The sequence below is a fragment of the Lotus japonicus genome, chromosome 3 (assembly GCF_012489685.1).
Source record: "Lotus japonicus ecotype B-129 chromosome 3, LjGifu_v1.2".
In the NCBI taxonomy this organism is placed as follows: Eukaryota; Viridiplantae; Streptophyta; class Magnoliopsida; order Fabales; family Fabaceae; genus Lotus; species Lotus japonicus.
In genome coordinates this window covers 21,297,495-21,323,768 of record NC_080043.1, presented here as the reverse complement: position 1 = coordinate 21,323,768, position 26,274 = coordinate 21,297,495, and the positions used below count along the sequence as shown (strand labels likewise).

Sequence of the window (26,274 nt, the reverse complement as noted above, 5' to 3'; positions counted from 1 at the left end):
ACTAATATGGTTTTATACTTAAAAATGAAATATAAAGGTTTTTTTTTAACTAAAATTAAATTTAAAGGTTGAGATCCCTGCAATTTGTGTGAGTTACAGAGGATCATCATGATCCGTGAAATGGTTACCGTCACTGAAATATCTCATTTGATTATTTTAGTTATCTGTTGATTGAGCCTGTTGTTGACAAATCATTTAACCTCATAGCTTATTTTATTCGTTCAAAATCTTGAGAAAATTATTTGGTAAATAAACTTATCTTATTAACTTAAGTATTTACTCGGCCTGATTACAAAATAAATGCATGTTTTACAACTTAAAGTAATGTCCCTATGCACTCTGAACAGTAGTCTAGATCACAACAATGTGAAACAGTTCAAGGACCACTTATTGTCTTTATAAATTGAGTAGCAGTGAACATGACTGATTCACTCTAGAACTTGTTCACACTAGAAATACATAAACAAAATATCACACTAGAAATACATAAACCAAATACAAGGAGACACCTCTTGGCAAATGTATGCAACAAGAAGAATCCCTCAGAAGAAAGCTGTTCCCAGCCTTTAATTTGATGACTTTTGTAGGTTCACTAGACGTAAGGAACTGCTATTCTCTGTGTGTCAGGGCCAGCTACCATATCATCCCATAGCAAATCTGAGAGTTTCATTGTCAATTCTCCAACCCTTCCTGTAAAACATAGTCAATTGAATAAATAAAAATGACACTTGGATAAAGAGAGACTCAGCAGAATTATACATAGATATAATAACAATATTTTGCTAATTTTGTAGATTATTAGTACCCTATTGATTATGACGGATAAAAGTAAATGGCTCAAAATGATCCAAGCATTGATTCTATCAAAACAAAGTATAACAAATGTTTATGTGCATCAATAGAGAAAAAAAGAATGAAAGAAATCATACAAGGTAAGGATTCACACCAAACAAGGACAGATCAATACCAGAGAATTTATGCGGCTAATTATACTAGAATTCAGGTTACGCTACCCTTTATAAATACTTATTTAGTCATATATGTAATTAATGTAGGACTTCTCAACACACCCTTGAGTGGAATTTGCACGACTTGACATTTGCATGTGGCCTATATATGGGTGCTCTCTGATCAATGAATCTAGGATACACTCTGATAGCAGATTATAAAAGTTCAGGTTATACTTAACTCTACCCCAAAAGCAAGTTTAGTTAATTTGCTACATTTCTAGTCAATGTAAAACTTCTCAACAAATTACTTACCATCGCCAATAGGTTGATCATCCCACGCAATGATAGGCAACACAGGAAGTGTGCTTCCTACAAACATCATTTCAGCAGAAGCTTTAGCTTCCTCCACAGTCAGATTTTTATTTGTTACACCTTTAAGAAGCCCTTGATCAACCAACTTGGGTGCAAGCTCAAGAAGCCTTTTCGCAGTGCAACCGCGTAGGATGTTATCAAAAGAAGGCATGATAAGTTCCTTTTCTTGAGTAATAAAAGCAACATTCACATGTGGACCTTCAGCAATATAACCAGCCTCATCAACCCATATAGCAGCAAATGCTCCTTTCTCTTCTGCTTCCATTATTGAAAGGACATTAGGAAGGTAATTCACATTTTTCATTGTGGCAAATAGAGGCGGCTTCATTGGTACGCTGGAAGTAACCGCTTTAACCCCCTCTTTGCACTGGGAAAATTCTTGATCAATTACTACTGCATAGAATGCAGATGTTGGACATCCTGATGAAGAGAGCAAGAAATCCCCAGGACCTGCACTCAGCCAGTATCTTAGAGTTCCTTTCTTGCATTTGGATGCTGCAGTTAGTTGTATTAGAATGCTGCGAAGCGTCGACTTAGAGAAAGGAGAGCTTATCTTGGCTTTGGAGGCTGACCTTAGGAAACGGTCAAGGTGAACATCCAACTCATAGAGGTATCTGGTGAGAACAAATAATATATAAACCAAGATCAGAAAAAAATGTTTCAAACTCAAAAAATCTGAATACTTTTATACAAAGATATTAATTTGTATGGAGCAAAAGCATAAGTTAGCATTACCCATTTAAAATAATAGCAGTATCAAAGACCCCATGCCCTCTATGCACCATGTGATCATCAATGGGGATTACCATCATTGCTGGATCAAGTATGATACCACCATATATACTAGAGTACATAGCTGGGTATGGTAGTTTCTCCACTGAACTCCATCTTTCATGAAGCTTTTCAAGTAACTGAACAATGCAAACCCCAATGAAATTTCAAAATCTTAATGGATCATAATACAAAACCATATGAAATTAAATGTGAATTTTGTCCAAACAAAACTGCTGCAAGTAATAAGTTATCAGCATCCTATGCATGTTCATGTTCAAGTTCAAGTTCAATTACTATGCAAATCTTCCAGATTAAGCAATTTCAGTATTTGACAAAAATAAATGCAAGTACAGTGAAACCCTTCCTCTTCCTTCCTTTCCTCTCAAACTAAGTATAATCTAACCAAAACCAAAGACAGAGCATGATCCGTTTGACTTCATAACAGTGTATTGATTTTGCTGCTACTTAAAGAAATCAAGATGGTACAAAAAGCTCACCTCGGATGATGAAGAGAACACATGAACTCTAAAATCAGCATCATTTTCAACCTCTGCTACACCCCAAGAAAACAAAAAGTTCAGCCAAAAACAGATACAATAAGAACATCACTTCACATCATTTCATTACTAATTAACACAGAACCCCAACTCACCAGTGGATTTTTTAGAGGACGCACTGGACTCAGTGGGATTGCCCATGTCTAAACCAAAATGATGAAGGTTTATGCAGGAATCATGTGTATATATATAGTGGAAGCAGAGCTATGAAATCATTGTGATGAGATAAAAATTTGTAACAGGAATGAACACAAGAACATTACAGACGGCAATTTGGATTATTGCTTGTTTTGTACATTGTTTGTTTTGGACGGATTGAACTCTTTGCTGTGTCTGCTTTGTTATCCAATTGGCCACGGCCATCTTCGGTTGCGTCAATAAAATATTGATGGGCTATGTATAAACAGTTGAACCCAATGTTGGTAGCAGCATTTTTGCTGACAAAAAAGAAATCTTTGGGAGGAAAGAATCTCTTTGGTGGGAAATTACATCATCTTTCTTGCCACCAACTCTTAAAAGGATAGCACCGTTTTAACAAGAAGGGGAAACAAGATTATGTGTGATATATGTTTAAAGATGGATTAATGGTACTGTTTGAATTTGTAAGCGAGTTTGATTTTAATCTCTCAAGAAAAATGAAGTTTATAGCTTGCAGATTTGACTTTGTAGGTTGCTTGAGTGAGACCTTGTTTTTTCTTCACATGATCTTCTGCTTCTATCATCTTCATCCTTCTTCAGTTCTTCAGATCCACCTTTCTTCACATGATTGATTCTCATTTAGATGATTCTTCTATTGAGCTCATATCATCATGCTTCTCTCTTGACATAGCAGTTTTCATATCATGATAGACGTTGATTCCCTTTGAAGCTCTGCTTGCTTTGTTTGTCTTAGAGGAAGCTCTTTCTCCAACATTCTTCCTTTAGAAGATTTATCGGTTTGGCGCTTGCTTCAATCTTTTCGTCTGTTGGTCACTTAGTAGTTGAGACTTTCAGCTTTGACCAATTTCTTCTTTCAGAAATGGATTGTCTAGTTTGTCTGCATTGGATAGATGCTTGTATGCATAAACAATAGACTTTATTCCATTTCATCGATCATTTGATGAGAGAGGAAGAAGAAACTTTGATGTTGACATGTTGCACTGGTTTCCTTGGTTAGAGTGCTATGTAAAGTACTTCCTAGCACTTGACTTTCTCCTCAAGAATGTCAGAGATATTTCCATTTAAATATGACGCTCTTTTCTCTGAACAATGTTTTCCTTTGATTAGCCTTGAGATAGATGATATAGTAGACGTTGAGTGCAGTCTTCTCAGACGATCCGATGGCTTGGACAGGTCTTGCATTGTATGTCCTTAAAGCTCTGAATCTTCCATGTGTAGCTCTTAAACTTTTGATTATCTCCTTAGGAGAATGTGCTTGAAAGCTTGAGCTCTTCCTTGTGAAGATGATCTTGATGATATGACTCTTCATGTTTCTTGATCTCTTCATCTTGATTACTTTCTCCTGATAGACGTTCTAGCAGATATGGTTTTCCTTTGCTAGCTTTGTTGGGTTGTAACTCTTGATCATCCTTCGCTTGTTCAAGATATATGTTGACGCTTTGACTATTCTTCACTTCTTCTGATCAGACTATTCAATAGATAAAACATTCCTTTGCTTGTGTGTAGTTTGCCTTGATGCTTTGACTGACCTTCTTGAATAGACGATGAAGCATGTATAACCTTCTCCTTTACTTTGTCGTCTGTCTTTGTCGCTTTGTCCTTTGGTTGACTCCTTTGACTTGACTTCTCTTCTCTTTGATGTTTTTTGCCTTCTCTCTCTTTTCTTTGCTTGAGTGTCTCTTCTCTGTCTCCATGCCATATTCTTGCCTTGCTTCTCTAGAAGATATGTCTTGAAGGGTGTAAGAGTAATTTCCTGAAAATACAATTCACATGATATAAATAGGTAGTTTATTTACACTCTTGAAAATTGTTATTATTCAAAACGTGATAGACGATACGCTTGGCGTTTGAACTTAACACAACTATCTACCAACTCCAATATTCATTGAAAGAGGAAAGATCTGTTGGATAAAGATTGTACCTACCTTTTGGATCACCTTTTCAGAAGTCTTCCCTGAACCAAAGTACAACAATGGTGCGAAGTAGATGACCTCGAAGCCTTGGACGATCAACTAACAGAGGACAGTAGATGATGCAACATCTCTTGACCTAAAGGAGAATTATAAAAGGAAGACTTGAAGGTTTGAAGCATTATCGACCTTGCTCAACTATATTTTGAATAACAAGACAAGCGAACACTCATAAGAAATCTCTTGTTCAACATCATCAGAGCACATACATGTTTAATCTCTCTCTGAAACACTCTCGATATTCTCTAGTTTCAAATCTTGTATACACACTTGAAAAGAGTAGTTTGGTCTTAATCTTTTATCATCCCTCTTTGTGAAGAGATCTAAGTAGAAGAAAAATCATCTTTCGAATTTAGGAGAAGTCTTGAATAATACTTGTTTTCGACCTGAAATTTTTCTCTGTCCAGGGAAAGTTTCTTTTTGGAAAAATATTCCTTGCGAAAAAAAGAATCATTATGGGAAAAATGAAATTTTGTAACGGAGTCCTTAACATTTTTACTCGTGGTTCGGAAGTTCTCTACAAAGCCTTTGCGGAGGTTGAGAAAAACTTTCTTGAACTCCGGAACAAACTCCTATTGATATTACAGTCAAAAGTTCTGAAATCACTCACACATTCGCAATCAGGCCATGAGAAGGTCTTTTTCCTTCTCTAATGAGAAATCAGGACTCGTTAGGTGTTTTCATCGACGAGGAATCGTCTTTCAAATATCTCTAATTGCAACTAATCTGAAGGTATCTGGTCTTTGTCATTCTCCTTCTGGTGCCTTGCTACTTCGTGTCCTGGCCTCGCTTCTGCGAGGATGGGTTGGACTTTTTTTTTAATGTACTTTGGGTGTCTTGCCCTTTTCCTTTTCCTTTTCCTTGAATTTTCCAAAAAAAAAAGTGAAAATTTTGAGGATCATACTTCTTTAGGATTTCATTTGGTAGCCCTTTGTGTATCACTTCCTTTGCACGTTGCTAGTTTATTTAATTTTGAGTTGATTTATAAATAAGCCTGTGCTAATACACTTGCATATGGTTAAGATTTGGTGAATTTTTCCTATACATTCAAAAGTGAAAGAGAGATGCGTACAGTGTTAATTAAAAGGTAATTGGTTCCTTGAGGTCTTTCGCATGATCAGTTTTAGTATTTTTCTTTTTCTTTTTGAAAAGGATCATCAGTTTTAGTATGATTTGAGCTTTAATTGTGTGTTTAACTTTTTCTGGATAATCATGTGTATTGAGACTCTACTATATATTTTTCCGCTTGCTGATCAATGTTGGTTATTTAATGATGAAACACTTCATATATACTTAGCTTTCAACTGCGGCAATGCACTGGCCTCTTATTTCCCAGCAACGAAACAAATTGCTCCTGATCAGTTCGAACCAATTCACCATATTTCTCAGAGCCACTAATTAACAAATAGCATCATGATGCTATGTACTTAGGATTAGCCAAGGGAATAGGGGTTGTGATATTGGATGCAAAAATCATACATAATGATGGTGATGATGAAATTGGACTGTGGCCTTTAAGGTACATTAAGGTTGAAATGGAGTATGTGATATGTGCATGATTGGGGAGGCAATGAGTATAGCACCCGTTTTGGTTTGTGAGCGTCGGTTATGGACAAAGCAGCGTTACGCCAGCTGCGTGTGCATGAAAATAGCATGTCACGCGGGGTACCCAACCCTACTGATGATGAAGACAATCCTTTCATTTTGGACTTTACTTTCTCACAATTATTTGGGATCTCAAAGTCATGCCATTTCCAAAACATTAGCCTCCATGATGGCTCCGGAAATAAGGCAAAGAATAACAAGCAAGAGCTAAAGGCCAAACGCCAAAAGCTTGAGCTTGGAACTTATACAAACACAAGGGAATCATGAGATTCAAAACTGAAGTGCTATTGTACTTCTGCTCGGGCTATATATGTTCCCTTATATTTATTTATTTTCTCCAAAGTAAAACCATATATATATATACACACACAGTACAACTTTGATTGTGTCTTCAACTCCATGGAAGCAGAGGCAACGGTGAACATGTAAGATGTGATAATTCACCATAATTTGTGTGAGGTCAGTCTTGAGCCTGCCATTGAAAAAAATGAGGATTTGTAACCGAAACACCATTACGTAAATCTAGAGAGATAGTAGTAGCAAAGGTTTGTTGCGCAAACTACGACAGTGGGTCAATAGAACCATCAACGATGTGTAACATGTTCTGATTTTGAAAAAGAGATGTAACATGTTCACGTCAGAGAAGAAAATTATCAGAATTGAGTCGGACCGTGATCATGTGGACCATGGTAGCAAAGAGCACGCATGGAGGAGTAGCATCGTCAGCCACGAGAGAGAGAGAGAGAGAGAGAGAGAGAGAGAGAGAGAGGAGAGAGAGAGGAGGAGAGAGAGAGAGAGAGGAGAGAGAGAGAGAGAGAGAGAGAGAGAGAGAGAGAGAGAGAGAGAGAGAGAGAGAGAGAGAGAGAGAGAGAGAGAGAGAGAGAGAGAGAGAGAGAGAGAGAGAGAGAGAGAGAGAGAGAGAGAGAGAGAGAGAGAGAGAGAGAGAGAGAGAGAGAGATCAGTGAGTGCAGAACGAGCGGTGGCGCGGATTAGGCGAAGCAGTGTAGACTGTGCAGTTGGAATTGAAGACACGCGGTTGGACAGCGTGACAGAAAGAGGAAAGAATTGTGGCGGCGCACAATGTTGGAGAACACACGACACAAGGTTTAGAGGCTAGGGTTTGGAACCGTAACCTGATACCATGTAAGATGTGATAACTCTCACCACAATAATAGAATATCTCTTAGGATATTATGTCTAATTATCTCTAACATCTAACAGAACACTCGCATATCAACTCCGCCTTAGAGACGAGCAGCAACACAGACACAATCAAATGGGAACACCTCAACCTAAACTTGACACGCAAATTCTATGTTTCGTCCGATTAAATTACCACGCACTTTCTTTGAGCTTTTTACTGTCATTGTACATGATGCATTATCCCCGTAACTCATTGTGACGTGTTTTACCGTTTAATCATCAAGAGAAAAATATGACTTGCACTATTAATTAATTAAAGCACTTTTTCCATCATATTTATCATCTAACAAAAAGAGATCCAGCACTGATACTTAAAATTAATACGAAATTAATTTCAACAGGCCAAAGCGAACAAACGAAGTTTCCTAACACATGACATAACATAAATAGTACTACTTCATAGGAGTAGTTCATAACTCAAACACAACACACAATTCCCAAACTACCCTAGCAAACAAGTAGCCCTAGTAACAAGTAGTAGTGCAACCTACAAAATCTAAGGAAAGTTCAAGTCCAATAACGTAAACAAACACAATCAAAGTCTAATCCTAAATAGTCAACGCTAGCTAAGACAATGGTCAACATGAAAACACCATCAATTAATTAATAGCCCCACATGCAATCAAGCTCGGTGGATCCTAATGCCATGCCAGTAGAAGTAGAACCACTCTCAGCCTGCACTTTCTGCTCCTCCGTCACCGGCCAACCAAGAAAGTCACCGTGAAATGGCTGCGCCGCCTGTGAGAAGAAGAAAGGCAGCTGGCTGTTTCTCTGAAACCGAGCAAAAGGGTCTGAATTAATCAGTGGTTGAGGAGGAACAAGGTCAAAGCTAGCATTGCTGTTGAAGGTGTTGTTGTTGTTGGAGACAACAGCGGCAGTGGCCGCAGAAATTGTGGAGAAACAGGACACGTGCTCCCTTTGGGTGGTGTTGTTATCAAAGGTCACGGTGGTGTTGTTGGGGTGGTAAGGTGAAGAGTCTAGAAGCGGTGGAAGATAAACCGAAGAGGGAGAACTTGGTTCAGGGCAGAGACTCATGCTGTTGCTTGCAGAGGTGTTGCTCATGTTCATGTTCATTCTTGTCTTCTTGGAACCGTTGGAGGTGGTGGAAGACACGGTGGTGATGCTTCCGTTGCCGCCACCGATGCTGTTCTTTTGAAACACACGAGAAATGACCCATTCATCCTACATGAAAAATCAGCACCATACAAGAGTCAATTTTCACCAAACCCAAAAAAGGTTTAAAAAAGTGGAAGAAACAATAGGCATGTATGGGTAACTGTTTTTAAAGTCTGTTTTGCTGCATAGAGCTTACACTGTTAAAGCTGTTAAAATCTTGTGCTACTTATCAGCAACATTGAAAATGGTGATTAATGTGACGATCCCTTAAAGGCACATTAAAAATGAAGCGGTAGGAAATATGCTAGGAATAGGTACTAGTTTCCTTTGGATAATGATCAAATCTTATATCATGTTATCTGTTCCCATGTAAGCAAAACTCATGTATTGATGATAAGAAACGTTCCGTTGTACCAATAGGTAATAGCCATTAACATTAATTTGATGTGTGAAGCAAATGCAGAAAGTGAACATGTTAATGTTATGATCGATGACCCCCTGCCATAACGATCCCAAAGTACAAAATCCCAAACAAAATGAAAGAGAAAAATAAAATCAACATTGATAAACGAAACCTAACTATAGAAGCCTGTAAAGGAGCCCAGATTCCACACTAGCTCTAGTTACTTCACTGTAAAAATTTGCAAAGTTCGAAATGCGGCTCATGATATATCAGAATAAAGTACAACACTTGAAACCAAGTAATATAATTATCAATAATGCTAGCTGTGTGTTCATGGACAATAACAGCAAAAGAAAAGAAGAGAGAAAGTTAATTAATATAATTAAAACTGACCTTAGAATTCCTAGAGAGGTAGTGGTAGGCAAATTTGCCTTCAAGACGATACTCATGCATGACCCAGTTGCTCTTCTCTCCTTTTGGAGCTCTTCCTCTGTAGAAAACAAGGGTTTTCTTCATGCCAACAAGGGAGCAAGTTTTGGAACTGTAAATCTCTCTGTCTTTCCCAGTGGCTTTCCAGTAACCAGCTTCTGTTGCCCTATTGGTTCTTAGCCCAGTTGGGTACTTCCTGTCTCTTAAGCTGAAAAAGTACCACTCCTTCTCACCCATCTTAGCTTTCTCTGCCAACAACAAACAACAACAGTCAACAACCACTGTTAGCAAATTCACCCTCTTATGGTGTAGAAAAAAAATAAAAGAGTAACTTAAAATGTTTAATTACCAGGAAGCTCCCATGGCTCACACTTGTTAAGATCAACTTCAGCTATGGCTCTGCCAGTGAAGGTGCTGTCAAGAACCTTCTTGAGAAGGTAGTAAGTGATGAGTTCTTCATCAGTTGGGTGGAATCTAAAGCCAGGAGGCAAATGTGAGTCTCTGTTCATGTCCAAGTGGTGGTGGAGAGGGTAGTAGCTGTCCATCAGAAAAAGGGTGAATTACTTTTTTCAAAGGAGAAGAGAAAGGAAGCAAGAGAGGTTGAAATAAACTATGAATGAGAGAATTTAAGAATTAAAGGCTTTCATTATATAGGAAAGGGGCAACCATTGTCCTGAGGCAAAATAGTGAAAGAGTTTTATGACTTGATTTCACTTTTTTCCTTTTACTTTGCTTGCTGAGTGTGGTTGGTTATTAGATTGAAAGAAAGCTAGCTAGCTAGTTTATAAGGTTTTCATGGGGATTTGATGAATCGAGTGGCAGAGAGGAAAAGGTGAAATAATAATAATAAGGTATGATATAGCTGAAAATTTGTCTGTGAATTTTCTCTGCACTGTCCTCTTCTGATGAATCTCTCTCTACCCCCTGACAGGGTCCCTATCATGATCTATATAGCTAGAGAGAGAAAGAGAGAGAGAGGGTGATGTACGAGGGAGTGGGCTTTGGCTTTGAGTATGCGTGCGTGCGTGCGTGAGGAACTAGTGTGCAGTGCAGGTATTCCTCTGTCAGTGAAGAAAGAAATTTGCAAGAGAGAAGGAACAGAAACTAGTTTTTATTATTTTTATGAGAGATTATAATAACAACAGACAAAAAAGTTTAATTTTTATACACAAAACAAGAATAGAGAGGCTCTTTAAACAGAAAAAATAATAGCAATGGGAGATTTTTCACTGTCTATATATATCAATATATCAATATCAATAAAGCTGTATCATATCTACTCTGTCAGCCACAGTACAAAACTAATATATTATAATTATAAACACCAACCATGTTTATTAATTACTCGCCTACTTCTCACTTTATTTTAAGAAAAATAAATTGTTTACATTGCTTCATCCTCACCTAATGAATAGAGATAAAAGGAGAAGAATAGCAAGAATTAAAAATTATAACGAGTGGTTTGATTGAAAATGAGGAGAATGATAATAATTAAAAGGAAGTAGAAATTAAATGAACAAAAACTTAAATGTGTACGTGTCATTGTTAAAATATTTTTATTAGTTTAACTTAAATGTGTATGTGTCATTTTTTTTTTTGAATATATCATTGTAATTCAATTTTCTCTTTAAACTCATTTTTATTTATAAATTTTAATTTTTATATTTCTCTTATTTTATTAGACCGCCCTCATATCTCTTAATTCTCTAGCTGTCTTCTTTTTATAAATATTTTTCGACATTTACTGAAGATGGAGAAGTGGGAAGTCATTTTCCCTTTACTTTTCATGGAGCCAAAGTCTTGGTACTCTTTTGCTTCACCTTCTCAATCTCAACGACTCCTTAAAAAATTATTCTCTTGACTATATCATTGTGATGATGAGACTAGTGTGCTCAGATTTTAATTCGTTGAGTGTTTTTAGTCAAATAATTTTATAATGCAAATTGTTTACTTTTTCCATCATCAATATTATTATTATTGGTATTACAATTAATTAGATTAATAGAGGTTTGAATTTGATGAGGGGAGTTGCAGTGTAGCTTGCTTGCCTTTCTGATAAGTGACATATATATAAGACAAATAAATCTCTATTGAGATTTTTTTAACCGGTGTCATAGGTTTTCCCCTCCTCGTTTTCCCATCACAATGTATTATAGGCATATCCAACCTTTTCTGCACCAAAAGAAAATCCCAACCTTTATTGGTATGCGCTGTTCAGATCAATAGAAAGCCTTTTTTCCCCTCATTTTTTTCTGATCACACGCTTCTTTTCATCGAAGGAAAAAATATTCAAAAATTAATTCCGCTACTGTAAAAATCTTGGAAACCATGTGGGACTAGAGATTCATATTCAAAAAGAGAAATATGTGTGGAGTAACTCTGAATTACCATGATAGTTAGCAGGATTTGGATGACATATCAACGCAGAGTAGTGATTGATAAGTTTAACTGTTTTATCATAATCATAACTAGTTGAAAATTTATGTGTTAGAAACATGAAAGCGAAAACACTTTGCTAGCAGAGTAGTAGTACACATACATTCATTATTACTAACTATCATTTTAGAGATGTCAAAAGTAGAAAATAGAAAAGGAAACAAAATAATGAGAAATCGGATATTATTGTACAAGGGTGAATACAACCAAAACTAGAGAATTATTACTTCTATAACCAATCTAATCTCAAAAGAGTAGTATATCATGACATGTCCCAAGTTCCAGCTTTAAATACCATAGCACATTAGCAACCAATGACTATTCACAGAACAAAACAAATGTTACTGAATGTGGGTATTTTACATCTGAGACATAAAAAGGTGAAGCAGAAACTTGGAGGATATAGCTGGATTGATCCATTGATTTTACGCCTAGCTACAATGGCCAAATCACCCAAGACATAAATGTCTCCCTCCTTTCCTTTCTACAATAAATATTAAGAAAAAAATGTGGGATCAAACACAAACATAGCTGAAAACGGTGATGGACTGCTTTGATTTTATGCACATTGTTTTGTTAAAAAAAATTTCCACTTACATTTATATAAAATAGAAAGAAAAAAAAAATAAAAAAGTGATATTATATGTGATGTGATAAAAAAATATAGAGAAAAATAAAAAATAATTAGTAAAAATAAGATGAAAAAAAGGTAAAAATATGAATAAATCATTACTCTTTTATTCACCTACAACGAGTTGAATAAATTCAAAAACATAAAAGAATGGTGGGGTTTAATGAGTAATCATTGATTCACACATATCTCTATCTTTCATATCATTTTTACATTTTTTTTATCTGTTTATGTATTTCTTGTTACATCACATATCATATCACTCTTTATATTTATGGAGGTAAAGGTGGAATAAAAATGTTTTCAAAACATTATTCGGGTTTAATTATCCAGAGTTAAGTCGTTTTCCCCCCTAATTTTATGAACTTTTAACTAATCATGACTTAACTGAGCCAAAAACGTGTTATTTTGAATTGAGTAAATGATTAATAAACATGGATGGCTCATTCAGCCATCCCATCCATCCATCTAATCTAATCCATCACTATCAGGCAACAAGGAGAGAAGGGGAAGAAGCTGGTGATGCTAGGTGGGTGGTTGGATGTGAGCGATTGATACTATGAGAATTTGACACATCATGCTCGGATTTTGAGAACACAGGCTTTACATCAAATCAAATCATCTCTTCAATCTGCATGCTGAGGTCTTCTCCCCACTCTCACTATTGGGCCATTTACTGCATAGCCCAATTCCCCAAAGCCCCAAAACACACTAATTTTCTTTTAAGAGTTGAATATCCCATTTGTAAATGATTAAATTTAGGGTTACATATGTTTTATATGTTTTTAATCCTGTTAAAATAGAGGGGAGGTGAATCTAGGCCCAGTTTGGAATAGCTTATTTGAGCTTATCTGACAGCATAAGCTCTTATGCCAGTGTTTGGGAGAGCTTATGCAAACAGCTTATGGTCTGCCATAAGCTATTTTCAGCTTATTTTCATAAGCTACTCATGATAGCTTATGAAAAACAGTTTATGCTTATACACAGCTTATTTTTAATTTATTTCAATAAATTTTTAAAAATAGCTTATGAATAAGCGCTTATGTCATAAGCGCTTATGATCATAAGCGCTTAATTAAGCTGTTTATCCAAACGGGGCCCTAATTTATCTGAAAAAAATTCTTAACTTATAGTCGTTATCATTATTGAAATAGATAAAGTTAGTCTTTGTTGTATTTTTGTTGCAATTTTTGTATATTAATTAACAACAATTTTAAACGTTATAAATTAAATATTCATGGTAATTAAAATGAACCAATGATTAATTTCACACATTTCATTAGTATAGCAAATTAAAAGGATTACAAAAAGGATATATTTCACTCATAGTTAAATTAAATATTTTATGTATATCAAACTATTTTTCTTTTTTTTCAAGTCGTGAAGGCAAGCACTTAATAACAGTAGATCCCAAAACAAGCATAAAATTCCCCCACGATTTACTCTCACCAGGATTGGCTAAAGCTAAATCACCTTCTCAATTCAGTTTCAGCTGCTAGCTTCTTCCCAAGTTGTAACTTTTTAGCTTGTAACTCACGATTCCTCATGTTAAGTCCCTCTCTAGCAACATTCTTTCGTAATCAAAACCAACCGGTCCGGCTCTACCCATCCCCAAAAACCTGATCTTATCATTTAAAAATAATTGGTGAACCCTCACCCAAACACCCTAGTTTGTGGGGATTAAAAATCACTATACAAATTGATTTTTAATCCCCCGCAAGCTATGGATATTTGTCTGTTTGATACACACGTTTGATACACACGTTTGATACTATTGGGATGTTCATCAATTATTACTCTTTATCATATCAGGTAACGACTAAGATGCAATATGCATTAGGGTAAGATAATTGAAAAAATATATATGGACAGGACCGAACCGGACGGTCCAGGAAGTGAACCGGATTCAGATATGGACAAAGGGTGGCGGTTGACTTTTTTTGTGTAAAAATTAAAAGTGTGGTGAAAATGGTGGTCTCACAATTTCATTTCCCTCCAGAGTTCAGATGGTATTTTTTACTACTACTATTTTATTATGTTTTAGAAGAAATAGGAAAGGGACATACAGAAAGAAGATGAAAAAGAGGGTGCAGGTAAAGACAAGAAGGCCGTGGATACAAGCTTAGGTCATTCTCGCCGCCCTCTGGCTACGGCGCGTTGGACTTCGAGCCGAGTCGATGGATGGCACCGCACATGGGGTCACACTTTGCAATTTAACATAAGCAAGTAATTACTGTGAAAAATAACTACTCCAACATACACCGATTTAATTTTATTAGTCATCATAGTTAGATATGTTTGGATTGATAGCAGCTAGTATGAAATGAGGTGACTGTAAAAGAAAAAAAAAATGAGGTTGGAAAAATAAATTTTTTTCGTATAAAAATATTTCTGTAATTTTCTAAAATTTTATATTTATATGTTTTAGAGGAAACATTTTTACAAAACAGGTTTTCACATTATTTTAACACACAAAAAAGCAAATTAATATACCCGGTGCATCGCACGGTTAAAAAATACTAGTCACTTAAATAAAAATGAAGACATGCCTATGCATCACTAAGTAGCATATTGGGCTGAAGGGAAGGTAGAGTTAAGGGCCTAGAAAAGTTACGGACAGAAGAGTGCTTTGTAATTTGGACAGCCGTAATATCCATGGGCCTTTTATACCGAGCATGCTCCATTGCTAGCTCGTGTTGATAAAAACAATATTCAATTGAAGACTTTGGAAGAAAATATCCAATCCAAGACTGAAAAATATTATACTTTCGTTTCTTTTTTTACATCATGGGCCATTTCTCGCCAGAAATCTCAGCTTGCCTTCATTGCTTTGTAGTATTTGTGCCTTTGTGGCTGTGTCAAAAAAATTATTATACGCGGAACCACAAAGAACAAAAGTAAATAAGTCCACACCACACTAAATTCAAACTTCTATATGTGAGTTATGTTTAGATTGATAGAATACAATGAAGCGAAGCCAAATGTAATATAATAAAATGAAATGATGCGAAATATATAGAATGGAATATTTCCATTCCGTTGAGGGGTATGTTTATGCATTGATTAATTTTGACAATAGGAATGTAATAATTGTAGGTATGCATCCTGGTCTAGGTATTCCATCATTTTCATGCCTTTAATTCCAAAATCATTTGATACCACTTTGCTGCCTTGATTGCCTAGTTGGATATTTTCAGGGGATATCAGTTTTTCCGTGAATTGAATGGGTGTGGAATTTCAAATCACTCATTTGATCATAGTAATCGGTCTGCTCCTAAGCTAAAAAGTCTAAAAATTAACGCTATCGGTGATTTAGGGTCAGTCCTGCGTTGGCGTCGGGGCAGACTGTAAAAAGGTTGGTGCTAACTGTATTCTTCTTGTCCTTGCAAACCGATCTTCTCTTCGTGGCAAAGCCTCGCTTTTCTCAGGTGCTCTTGCGAGTTATCTCTTTTAAGGTCCTCCATTAGTCTGCAGAATGTCATCTTCAAATAATGTATTTTCTACAGTAGCACCATGAATAGCAGATAGTAGGGCAGGGCCCAATACACACCTGATACCTAAGTTAACGATAACAAATAATTATAATTATAGTATACATATCACATAGCACATTACAACTCCTAACACTATAGATTCATACTCACACGTTTTATCTAACCCAACATAAATCAATAAAAAAAATGTAACTGTATTTGAGTGGCAAAGGCAGCAGCCAGCGGCGGTGGCAGCATCAACAACGACAAAGATGACAGAGAGAGAACATATCTGATGGTGGATGACGGAGAGGCCGAGGGAGATGATGATAACGTTAGAGGGCCATAGCAAAGGGAAGAGGGTCGGAATGCGGGCGACGGAGGAGGGGGGATGGGTCGAGGAGGAGGGTGAGGGTGGCGGAGGAAGAAAGGTTATGAGATAGGGTTTGAGAGATAAGGAAGATAAGAAAGAAGAAAGCTTATAGTGAGGGTGGTGTAGAGAAACTGATAGTTGTTAGCATCGGCTTGGGCGGTGTAGAGAAACTGATGAATCTAAGTGTCAGACAAGCCGACGCTAAGTGTATAAGTGCCGCATTAAAGCTGGAGTAAAGTTGATGCTAGGCCGACCATTGGCCTCAAGCCATGTGCATTGAAACAATGCACTTAAACACTCGTGTCGGCCTACCCTATCATAAAATTCAACCTAATATTGGTAAGCCATGTGCATTGAAACAATGCACTTAAACACTCGTGTCGGCCTACCCTATCATAAAATTCAACCTAATATTGGTTTATATTTAAGTGAGGCTAGAGCATTTGCTAAACCAAAGACATATACCATATATATATATATATATATATATATATATATATATATATATATAGAGAGAGAGAGCGAGCGAGTCATTGTCTCTGGAGAAAAAGGAGACAAAGGCATTGAAGTCAATTCCTTGTTTCTGTAAGATGATTGTATTGTTTTCATCTTTTATCATGAGTATCTAAATCATTTCTCTCAAGGTTACGATGTAGGATATAATTTGAACCTCAATTTTATATATGTTGTTTATAATTAAGCTTTATATTTTATTTTTCTTTTGTGTGCTTAATGTGAATAGTGTTAATATTGACAAGTCAAAGGTCATTTCTTCTAAGGGTGTCCATTTGAGTATACGTGATGAAATCCACAACATTGCTACTATTATGTTTGTCTGTGATCTTGACAAACACTTGGGCTTCCCTCTCTCAGGTGGGCGAGTCACTAGGGGTTGTTTCAATTACTTATTGGAAAACATCAATCGTAAATTGGCAACGTGGAAAACAAACCTCCTCAATCTTGTTGGGAGAGTTTGCCTTGTGACATATGTGATTACTTCCATTCCCACTTAAACCATGCAAGTGTTTGGTTTCCTAGAAGCATCATCAATATCATAAACCAAGCAATGAGAGTTTCATCTGGAAGGGGAACGACCATCTGGATGGAATTTGGTAAATTGGAGCACGATTGCACGGGCCAAGGAGAATGGCGGCTTTGGCATATCACAATATGACTCTCTTAGGCAAGGTCGTTTGGCACCTCTGCAGTAATTCCAATAAGCTATGGGTCCAGGTGTTTGAGCACAAATATCTTCAGGGATGCTCTTTTCTTAACGTCCCACAGCGTCACAATGCACCTGTAGTTTGGAAAGGCATTCTTCAAGCCTGGAACCAGCTTCGTGCAGACTTCACATTTAGAATGGGGGCTGGAGAGTCCTCGGTGTGGTACAGTGACTGGTTGGGGCATGGTAAAATTTGGGAGCAACTACCTTTTATCCATATTTTGGACACTACTATGTGCCTACGTGACCTAGTGGTTCACAACCAATGGGAGTTGGGACGAGTTACCACTAAGCTACTGAAGGTGATGGTGGCTTGGTTTGTTAGTGTTACGCCGAAGCTAGAACCCAACAGTGTCGACGAGTGGATGTGCGATGGCAACGAATTTGTTAAATACATAGTGAGGGAAGGCTATTCCTTGCTTCGTGCTCAAAACCCGCCTCCAGGAATTGTGCAGAACTGGTCATGGGTGTGGAAGCTTCTTATCCTGGAGAAGGTTCGAATGTTTGTGTGGCTTTGCCCTTACGATGCAATCCCGGTGAATTCCAACCGTTTTAAATGTAACTTGGTTGTTTCTAAAGCTTTCTCAAGGTGTTCTTCCCCAAGGAAAGACAACATTCATAGCTTGAGAGATTGCCCACACTCTCACGAATTGTGGGGCAAGCTTGGTGCTTGGAGCTGGTCGAATTTCTGGACCTTGGACCTCTCAGATTGGACCTTGTTCCATGCGAGGAGCGGGCATTCACCTCGCTTCCTTGTAGGGCTATAGGGTGTATGGAAATGGCTTTGTAACATGGTTCTGGACTCGCAAGCGTGGACGGTGGAGATTGCGTCGCGAAAACTTTGTGATGAGCATGACACTTTTCTTTAGATTTATTCAACCAGACTTGCTTAACGAGGGGAATGGTATGCTGAGCACGGGATGGAGACCTCCCCCAGCAGAGCTCCTGAAGTTGAACATTGATGGAAGCTTGTGGGAGCATGGAATTCGCAGGCTCCTTTGTGAATCAGATTGCTTAGAGCTAGTTAACACAGTTGCAGATCTGGATAGTGTTAGAACTCATATCCACATGGATCCATTCTTCGTGAGATTCAGGAAATGCTGGACATGAGCTGGCGTGTTGAGTTATCTTGGGTTGCTCGCAAGGGAAATACTGAGGCAGATTGACTTTCTAAAGAGGGCTCTCCTCTTCCCTCCCCTAGCCTTTTCCCGTTAGAGACCCCTCATGGGTTAGGAGTCCCTCTCCTGAAAGATTCCCTTAGTGTTGCTTAGCGTTTCTTTTTGTTGTCCCTTTTCCGATGTATTAAAAAATGTCAATAGTGTTAATCCAACCCTAACGGGAAATTAATGAAATGGAATGAGTGTAGATAACTAATAATAAATCGTCCGAACAAAAAAAATTTAGGATAAGTTCTTGTTTGCTTCCATCTTCATATGATTATGTAGTGAGATATCTCTATGCACTTCATGCCTATTTTTACTAATCGCCTTAAGAGGACAGTTTGTTCTTAAGTAAGTGCAGTCAGATAAGACAATCAACAACAACTTAATCAATGAGTTAATTATCATAAGGTATGATTGGTACAATAGTAATTAGGATAACATATATAATACGTGTGGAAAAGATGATCTAATAACACTGTAATCTAGAGGCCTTCTAATTCTTACTTCATGCTGTCAACTATCTTGTTTGCCTTCTCACTTAACCTTCTCCACAACCTTAATATTGATTTGCCTAAATTATGAGTCAACCCTTAAGTTTAGTAGTCCACTTGATCCCCATGTATTACTTAAAAAATAGAGTGCATTTTAAGAGCATTTTCAATGCTAGTTCTTTGAGGTGAGTTCTTAGTGTACTATAAGAACATTTTCAACTCACCTATAATGTAAGTGTGACATAGTGGTAGAGGAGGTGATTGCCACTATTAGAATTTGGAACACCTAATTCCGTTTATTATAATCTAGTGCATCAGCTTTGAGTTAGTCAAAATGTATTGCCAGCCACACTAAAAATGATTTGGTACATTGAGTATGACTAACTGAAAAGACAAATTACAATAAATCCATGACAGTAATCTAGTTCCTAATTGTTTCGAAAATAGAATTTATGTCGTAGCTAGGCCTATATGATCACTTTCTCAATACTCAATATCTTATATGATATGGGAAACGTTGTCCAAATGGATTATACAAGCCAAGCTGAATATCACTATCGCCTTAATGCTGGCGGTTCTTTGTCACATCCCATCGTTAATATATGGTCCAAAAACAAAACAGACAAAATTATTAGTTATAAGGTTAATGTATGCGTTTCTGATTTAGAACCCCATTAATTTATCTGTTGACATATAGGTCTTGCTGCTACATTCAATAGCTTATTAGTTTCAGAGATGTATATTTTTTTTTTGGTATTTACATCCGGTAATTGGTCACTTTTTGGATGCCGCCAGATTCGGAATTTAGTCACAGTTAAGGCTCTTCATCCCCCCTCAGAGTGTATTGTGTGGGGATCGAACCCGAGAGCTCTTCCCACATGCACACTCGGCCTGCGTTACCAACTGAGTTACCCCTCTTGAGTTCAGAGGTTTATATTTGATTGCTGGTTAAAAATTAGGTAAAATTTTGCTGGCTGTGCAATATTCCATTTATTGTGTGGTGGTTTTATTTTATTACATGATCACCTATATTAGTTACGAACCAATATATTAAAAATTAAAGGGCACACAAACAACCAATTAATTTCCGCCAATTCATAATTTTTTTATCTTAATTAAAATTAAAAGCTAATCTAATTGTTTATTCTACATGTATAGCGTGATGAGATGAGAGTATAAAATTGTTTGTTACCTATTATGTAGATCCGTTAAACTATATATATATATATATAGAGGAGAACTCCATTTACACTGGTGTAAATCTAAAACTCTTACACTCACTATTGTCCATTGACCTCATTTAAATCTGATGGCTCTCAATAATTAAGATTAGTAGGTCACGTGCTTCTATTTTCCTTCCCAATTCTCATAGCTTTTCTCCTTTCAAATTTCCCTAGCCGCCGATTTTCCATTGAGCCCACATGCTGGTGCATTCGAGGACGCCATAAACAACCATGGTAAACATACCAGTAACAGAGGCGAGGGTGTATAAGTTGACATGCTCTTCCCAATTCGAGCCCCAATTTTACGAACTCGGTCACCCTATTTTCTGTAATCCCTGGATTGAAAGAAAAGTAAAAGATCTAATCCTGCAAAGCAACAAGATCCCAAATCAAGGAATCCCCTTTATGTTGTGATGGGTTGTCCACGAAGACAATCCCAAATTATGATGCAGGGTCCTTAATTAGATATGGTTCTGTCAGGGAGTAATTCCCTTGCTTTGATCTCTATTTATCCGTGTTTATCACCCAGTTTGTGCAAACCTCAAAGTGACATAAACCAAGCACAAAATGACAGTGACAATGGTGAGGACTGAGGATTGGCTGGGGAAAATTTGAGGGGAGAAAAAAAGATGAGAACTGGGAAGGAAAATGGAAGCACGTGACCCACTAATCCTAATTATTGGGAGCCGTAGATTTAAATAAAATCAATGGATAATAATGAGTGTAAAAGTTTTAGATTTACACATGTGTAAACGGAGCCCTCCTCATATATATAAGTAATAAGAACAAAGTTCACCGTACAATTAGGGATGGCAACGGGTTGGGTCGGGCTCGGATTTTGTCGATTTCAAACTCAAACCCAAACTCTCATATTAGGGTTTACTCAAACCCGTTGTACCCTCAAATTCATGTCCTAACCTAATTTGATGTATATTTTTTTGCAAAATAAAATGCAACTTGTATTATATTGTTGTGAAAAAACCTTTTATATCTTTTTTGCCAAAAAATTTGATTCATTAATGTTCAAATATGATCAAATTGTTAACAAATTAAGTTGTTAACATGATATGTATGAGTAGTTTTGCAATTTCATATAAATTGTTCGTGTTCGGGTGCGGGTTTCATTAATACCAAACTCAAACTCAAACCCAATCATATCGGATTTTGCCCGTAAAATTGGGTTCGGCTTCGTGCAGGCCCCACGGGTTCGGGTTCCGTTGTCATCCCTACGTGCAACACACTACGCATACTAGTTTTTTTTTTGTCAAAGGATCATAATCCATTCAAAACCCAAAAGGTTGTCTAACAACACTTACAACATGCGAGAATAAATCTCAACGAGTGATATCACAATGCAACACATAAGCAATTACAAGAATAAGCATGCACACTCAAATAACAAAGCTGAACATCAGCTACAAATATGATATAAAAATCCTAAGAGTCATATATATTCTCCTAAACCTCCAAAGTAGCATAGAGAACCAGATTGACTTCTGAGCGAATAAGCTAATTATGTCTTCAAATTTAAATTGCACTCTCATTCTAACAACTCTTCAACTATGCCGGAGTTGTAATCGAGTTAGAATATATACAACCGACCGGAGGTAAGTTTTATCTTTATGTTCTAAGCCCAATTGAAAATCCAAACATGATCCATTAGTCAACTACAATTTCTGATTTGGCCCATATATATTAATCCTTTTTAGACATAAAAGTTCAGCAAAATGTAATTTACCCTCGTTGAAGATGCATCTCGTAGAATGAATGGAAAGTAGTAAAAAAAGGCTTAATTGCACTTTTGGTCCCCCAACTATTGCCTTCCTGCGAAAATCGTCCCCAAACTTCAAAATTAGCAAAAAACGTCCTCCAACTATACACGTCGTTGCACTTTTGGTCTGCCGTTACAGTTCCGTCTGAAAACTAACGTATTTTGGGTAAAAATTAAAATAATAATAATAAACATATGAACTTCATCATCTTCATCTATTTCTTCAAACATTCTTCACTATCTTCTTCAATCTTCATGATGAAGTTCATCTTCATATACCCAAGAACCCACCAAAAATCCCAAACCCATTTTCACCATCATCAACGCCTCCCTTGTTAGATCGGGTTCAGCGAGAGAGGAAAACGGGAACGAAGAGCTGCGTGTTTTATCCTGTTTGCATCTTCAGTAGGTGTGGTGGATTTTCTCAAAGTTTTCTTGGTGTTGGGTGTTGGTGCTTGATTCAAATCGGCCCAGATCTTCACTACTTGGTGGGTTTTGGGTTGGAGATTTTTGTTTTGGGGTTATTGGGTTAAGATTTCTGGGTTTGGGTGTTGGATCTAGTTGAGGTGCGTGCTTGGAATTGGCTATCTGCAAAGTTCAGAGAGTTCAGATCCTCTAGTTTTGAAGGGATTTTGAACCCAACAATATGTCTGGCTAATATCTGATTCTGGTAGCATAATTGGTGGCTCCATTGTCAAACTGAAGTGGTAGCATAATTGGTTGCTTTCCCTGTACCTAGTTTTATGGTCTAAATTGCAGGTTACAAGTGTTGGAATTATTTGCTGGTTCCGTTTCTATAACAAATAAACATACCATAACATATAAATGAGATGCAGGTTGATGGAAAGAAAAAATCTTGGGAAGAAGAATTTGCGAGGAAGAAAGAGAGATGAAGATGAATGATGGATTCTAGAATATGGAAAATTCAAGTTTAAAAGATCCAATTAACTTAGCAGTTACAAATTTTCTGGGTTTGTATTTTGGTTGAATTATTTGACTATAGGGATTTAAATTTTTCACCTGGGTTGGAACTTGGAATGATGAATCAAGAAGATGAATATTCATCATATTTCTGGGTTTTTACCAAAAAACGTTAGTTTTCAGACGGAACTGTAATGGCAGACCAAAAGTGCAACGACGTGTATAGTTGGAGGACGTTTTTTGCTAATTTTGAAGTTTGAGGACGATTTTCGCAGGAAGGCAATAGTTGGGGGACCAAAAGGGCAATTAAGCCTAAAAAAAACACATTTGAAAAGAATTTGAATAAATATATCTGTGGTGGAAAAGAAAAAGCGGACGGCAGTAGATGATGATGATGATGATGATATTTCTTTATTCGTGTCCCCCTCCAGGGATCCAAAGCACCACGTGTCAACATTTGAAGACCCAAAAAATTCACAGCCGTCCGATTTGTGATCCATCTCACGCGGCGAGGAGGCGGAGCATGCCGACAAATGTCTCCGTAATAATCAAAAATCCTGTCGTCTCAAACTGCCGTTTCCGTTTATCGTGACACGTTAAAGGGGGACGGCATATTTAACCGCCGTTATTTCTAATATAAACGCCGCCATGCACACGTGTCAACGCGCAGAGGAAGCAACGTCGTCATGTTCGGCCCTCCATAATTTAATGTTGTAGGTGGTGGGGCCCGCTACCATGCTCTCTCGCCGCCGTTGGGGCGGCGCGGCGCTTTATAGAAGAATGCAGCCAACCAACCTTGGTAGTGTGATTATAAATAGTACAGTGCAGTCAATGTACCTTGTTGACCGTGCTAAATGTTCTTCAACACAAGTAACGTGTGGGAGCCTTATCGAACGCGCCTCTTATGTGGAGCGTCAACCATTCTTTTTTTCATAACTTGGAGGCACGTGTATGGGTTTTAACTTTTAAGGCATTTTATCTTTCTACCTTTTCCACTTTATATATGTTGGTTATTTTTTTTAAACAATACTCCGATATATATTAATTGCACTTCTATCTACTATGATCAAATAGATAAGAATTAAAAGAGAATTTAGTGATATTTTATGATGTATAGTAAATGTAGATAGATAAGAAAAAATTAAGGTGTATTTCATTTTTTTATATGTTTAGCCAATCATTTTTTTTTAAAGAGGCGATTTTGTTAATTATTGTGTTTATATGTAGAGTAATTATATAACAGAAAAATTAAAAACTGAGTAGTTTAGAATAAAATTTTATTCTTAAAAAAAAGTATTAAGTGTAACATAAATGACTAATTTTATTTAAATCTTAGAAAAAGTTTAATAGATTTGCCCTGTTATTGTAAAATATTTTTATACAAACATCTAATAACTAAATGTTACGTATTTAAAAGTAGTTATATTCTTTTTTTTACTTTAATTAAATTAAAATTTTGTTTTCTAATTTCTCAACCTATTATTAAATGTCCATATAAAAATATTTATACCTACAGTGAATTACCATTAAATCCTTAAAAAAATTATATCTTAACTGTATTTCATAGTATTAATTTAAGCTATTGGAACATCATTCTCAACAATATATAAGAAAATATTATTATTATAAAAATAATATTTAAAAAATAGAAAAATAAAAAAGAAAAACAATTTTGCCTATATGTTCCTGTCTAAGAGAATTTTCCGACAAGATCCTGCCAGTAAATTATTTACACATTTACAGTATTTAGTGAGTAATAATAGTTAATGAGAAAACCAGTTTTTATTTCAAATATCTTGACCGACTATTTTTTTGTATTAAAAACTGTTTTATGCATTTAAAAATGCAGGCTCAAATATTATTTTCAAAGTAACATTTATTCGAAAGTATAATTGGGAGCCGTTTTGTGAAGTTATCTTTGAAGACAGCCGGAAAATCCTAGAAATGACAAAGTATATTTTGGTATGGAAGAAATTAATTAACATTGCAAGTTTGGAGTGCCACATTTGCGAATCAAGTGCCGTTTTCCTTTTTGACACCCAAAGACCAACTAGCAGCGAGAAGTACATGTATTATGATTAACTTACTAAACTTTACTACTATACTAAGAGTATATTTAAAGAGATGAAAAAAAATTAAAAAATTGTGGACTGAAAAAACAAACCTTTGAGATTATGATCCATTAACTAACAATTATAATTTCCTTATTTGTTCTCCAAAGCGGTCAGTTTCCTTCACTTAAACAATAAATTATTTTACATGTTATAAAAAAGACAATAGATTTTTTTCAAAAGTGATTTATTCTCGCACTCTCTTCAAGTGAAAAAGAGGTGAAGTGAACACAAAGATAGAAAATAAGAAAAAAAAATAAGATCTAATGTGATCGGTAGAAAATGAGGAGAGAGACAAATAAAATTAGGTGAAAATAAATTGAAAAAGATTAGAAATGTGAATCAATTAATGCTTTATTTTTTTAGGATAATGATAGAGTGCACGAGGGCTTATGCACGATGGGAGCACGAGGCCATTTTTTGCGGTTTTAAATCCCCAGAAATGTATAAAGCTTGTTTTTTTTTCTGGCACAACAAATTAGTGGCGGTTTAAAACCGCCAGAAATGTGTAAACCTTGGGATTTTTCCGAGCACCGAAATTTTGTGGCGGTCTGAAACCGCCACTAACTGCTCCTCGTCCACTCTCTTGCCAAACCCCGTCATACTTTAGCACTGCTCATTTTTTTATGGATTAGAAAAAAAAATATAGATTAAAAATATGGCAAAAATAGAAAACAGGACAACAAACAAAATGGGATGAATTTTAAAATTAGATCTTCTGTAAAATTAAAAGAAATCAATCAGGATGATAAAAAAGAAAATCTAGAGAATTTCTAAACCATGAATTTCCATTTGAGAAGAAAAAAATTGTTAAAAAAATAATAATAATAATAAAGATTAATAGGGAATGAGGATAAACAAGTGAAGTAGAAGGTGGCAATTGTCAGTAGGGAATTGGCTCACAGCATCCACCAAGGTGGT

General features: G+C 36.4%; 3 protein-coding genes across 4 annotated transcripts; 1 reads left to right on the top strand and 2 right to left on the bottom strand.

Annotated features, from left to right (window-relative positions):
- Positions 1-367: 367 nt before the first annotated feature.
- On the bottom strand, positions 368-2,969 carry LOC130748705 (D-amino-acid transaminase, chloroplastic-like). 2 transcript variants are annotated; one of them, XM_057601947.1, is made up of 5 exons: positions 2,749-2,969; positions 2,594-2,649; positions 2,058-2,233; positions 1,263-1,936; positions 368-690 (listed from the first exon to the last, which is right to left on the bottom strand). In XM_057601947.1, exons 1-5 carry the CDS (start codon positions 2,792-2,794, stop codon positions 593-595), a joined length of 1,050 nt encoding a protein of 349 aa, XP_057457930.1. In that variant the 5' UTR covers positions 2,795-2,969; the 3' UTR covers positions 368-592. The 2 variants fall into 2 exon arrangements, with proteins under 2 accessions (XP_057457930.1, XP_057457931.1); XM_057601948.1 differs by having other exon boundaries at positions 2,594-2,646; positions 2,749-2,968.
- Positions 2,970-7,965: 4,996 nt separating this feature from the next.
- Positions 7,966-10,608, bottom strand: LOC130748459 (protein CUP-SHAPED COTYLEDON 2-like). Its single transcript, XM_057601678.1, has 3 exons — positions 9,888-10,608; positions 9,503-9,786; positions 7,966-8,772 (listed from the first exon to the last, which is right to left on the bottom strand). Exons 1-3 carry the CDS (start codon positions 10,081-10,083, stop codon positions 8,194-8,196), a joined length of 1,059 nt encoding a protein of 352 aa, XP_057457661.1. The 5' UTR covers positions 10,084-10,608; the 3' UTR covers positions 7,966-8,193.
- A 6,989-nt stretch (positions 10,609-17,597) lies between these two features.
- Positions 17,598-18,440, top strand: LOC130743753 (uncharacterized). The gene has a single exon (XM_057595982.1). It carries the CDS (start codon positions 17,598-17,600, stop codon positions 18,438-18,440), a length of 843 nt encoding a protein of 280 aa, XP_057451965.1.
- The last annotated feature ends 7,834 nt before the right edge of the window (positions 18,441-26,274 follow it).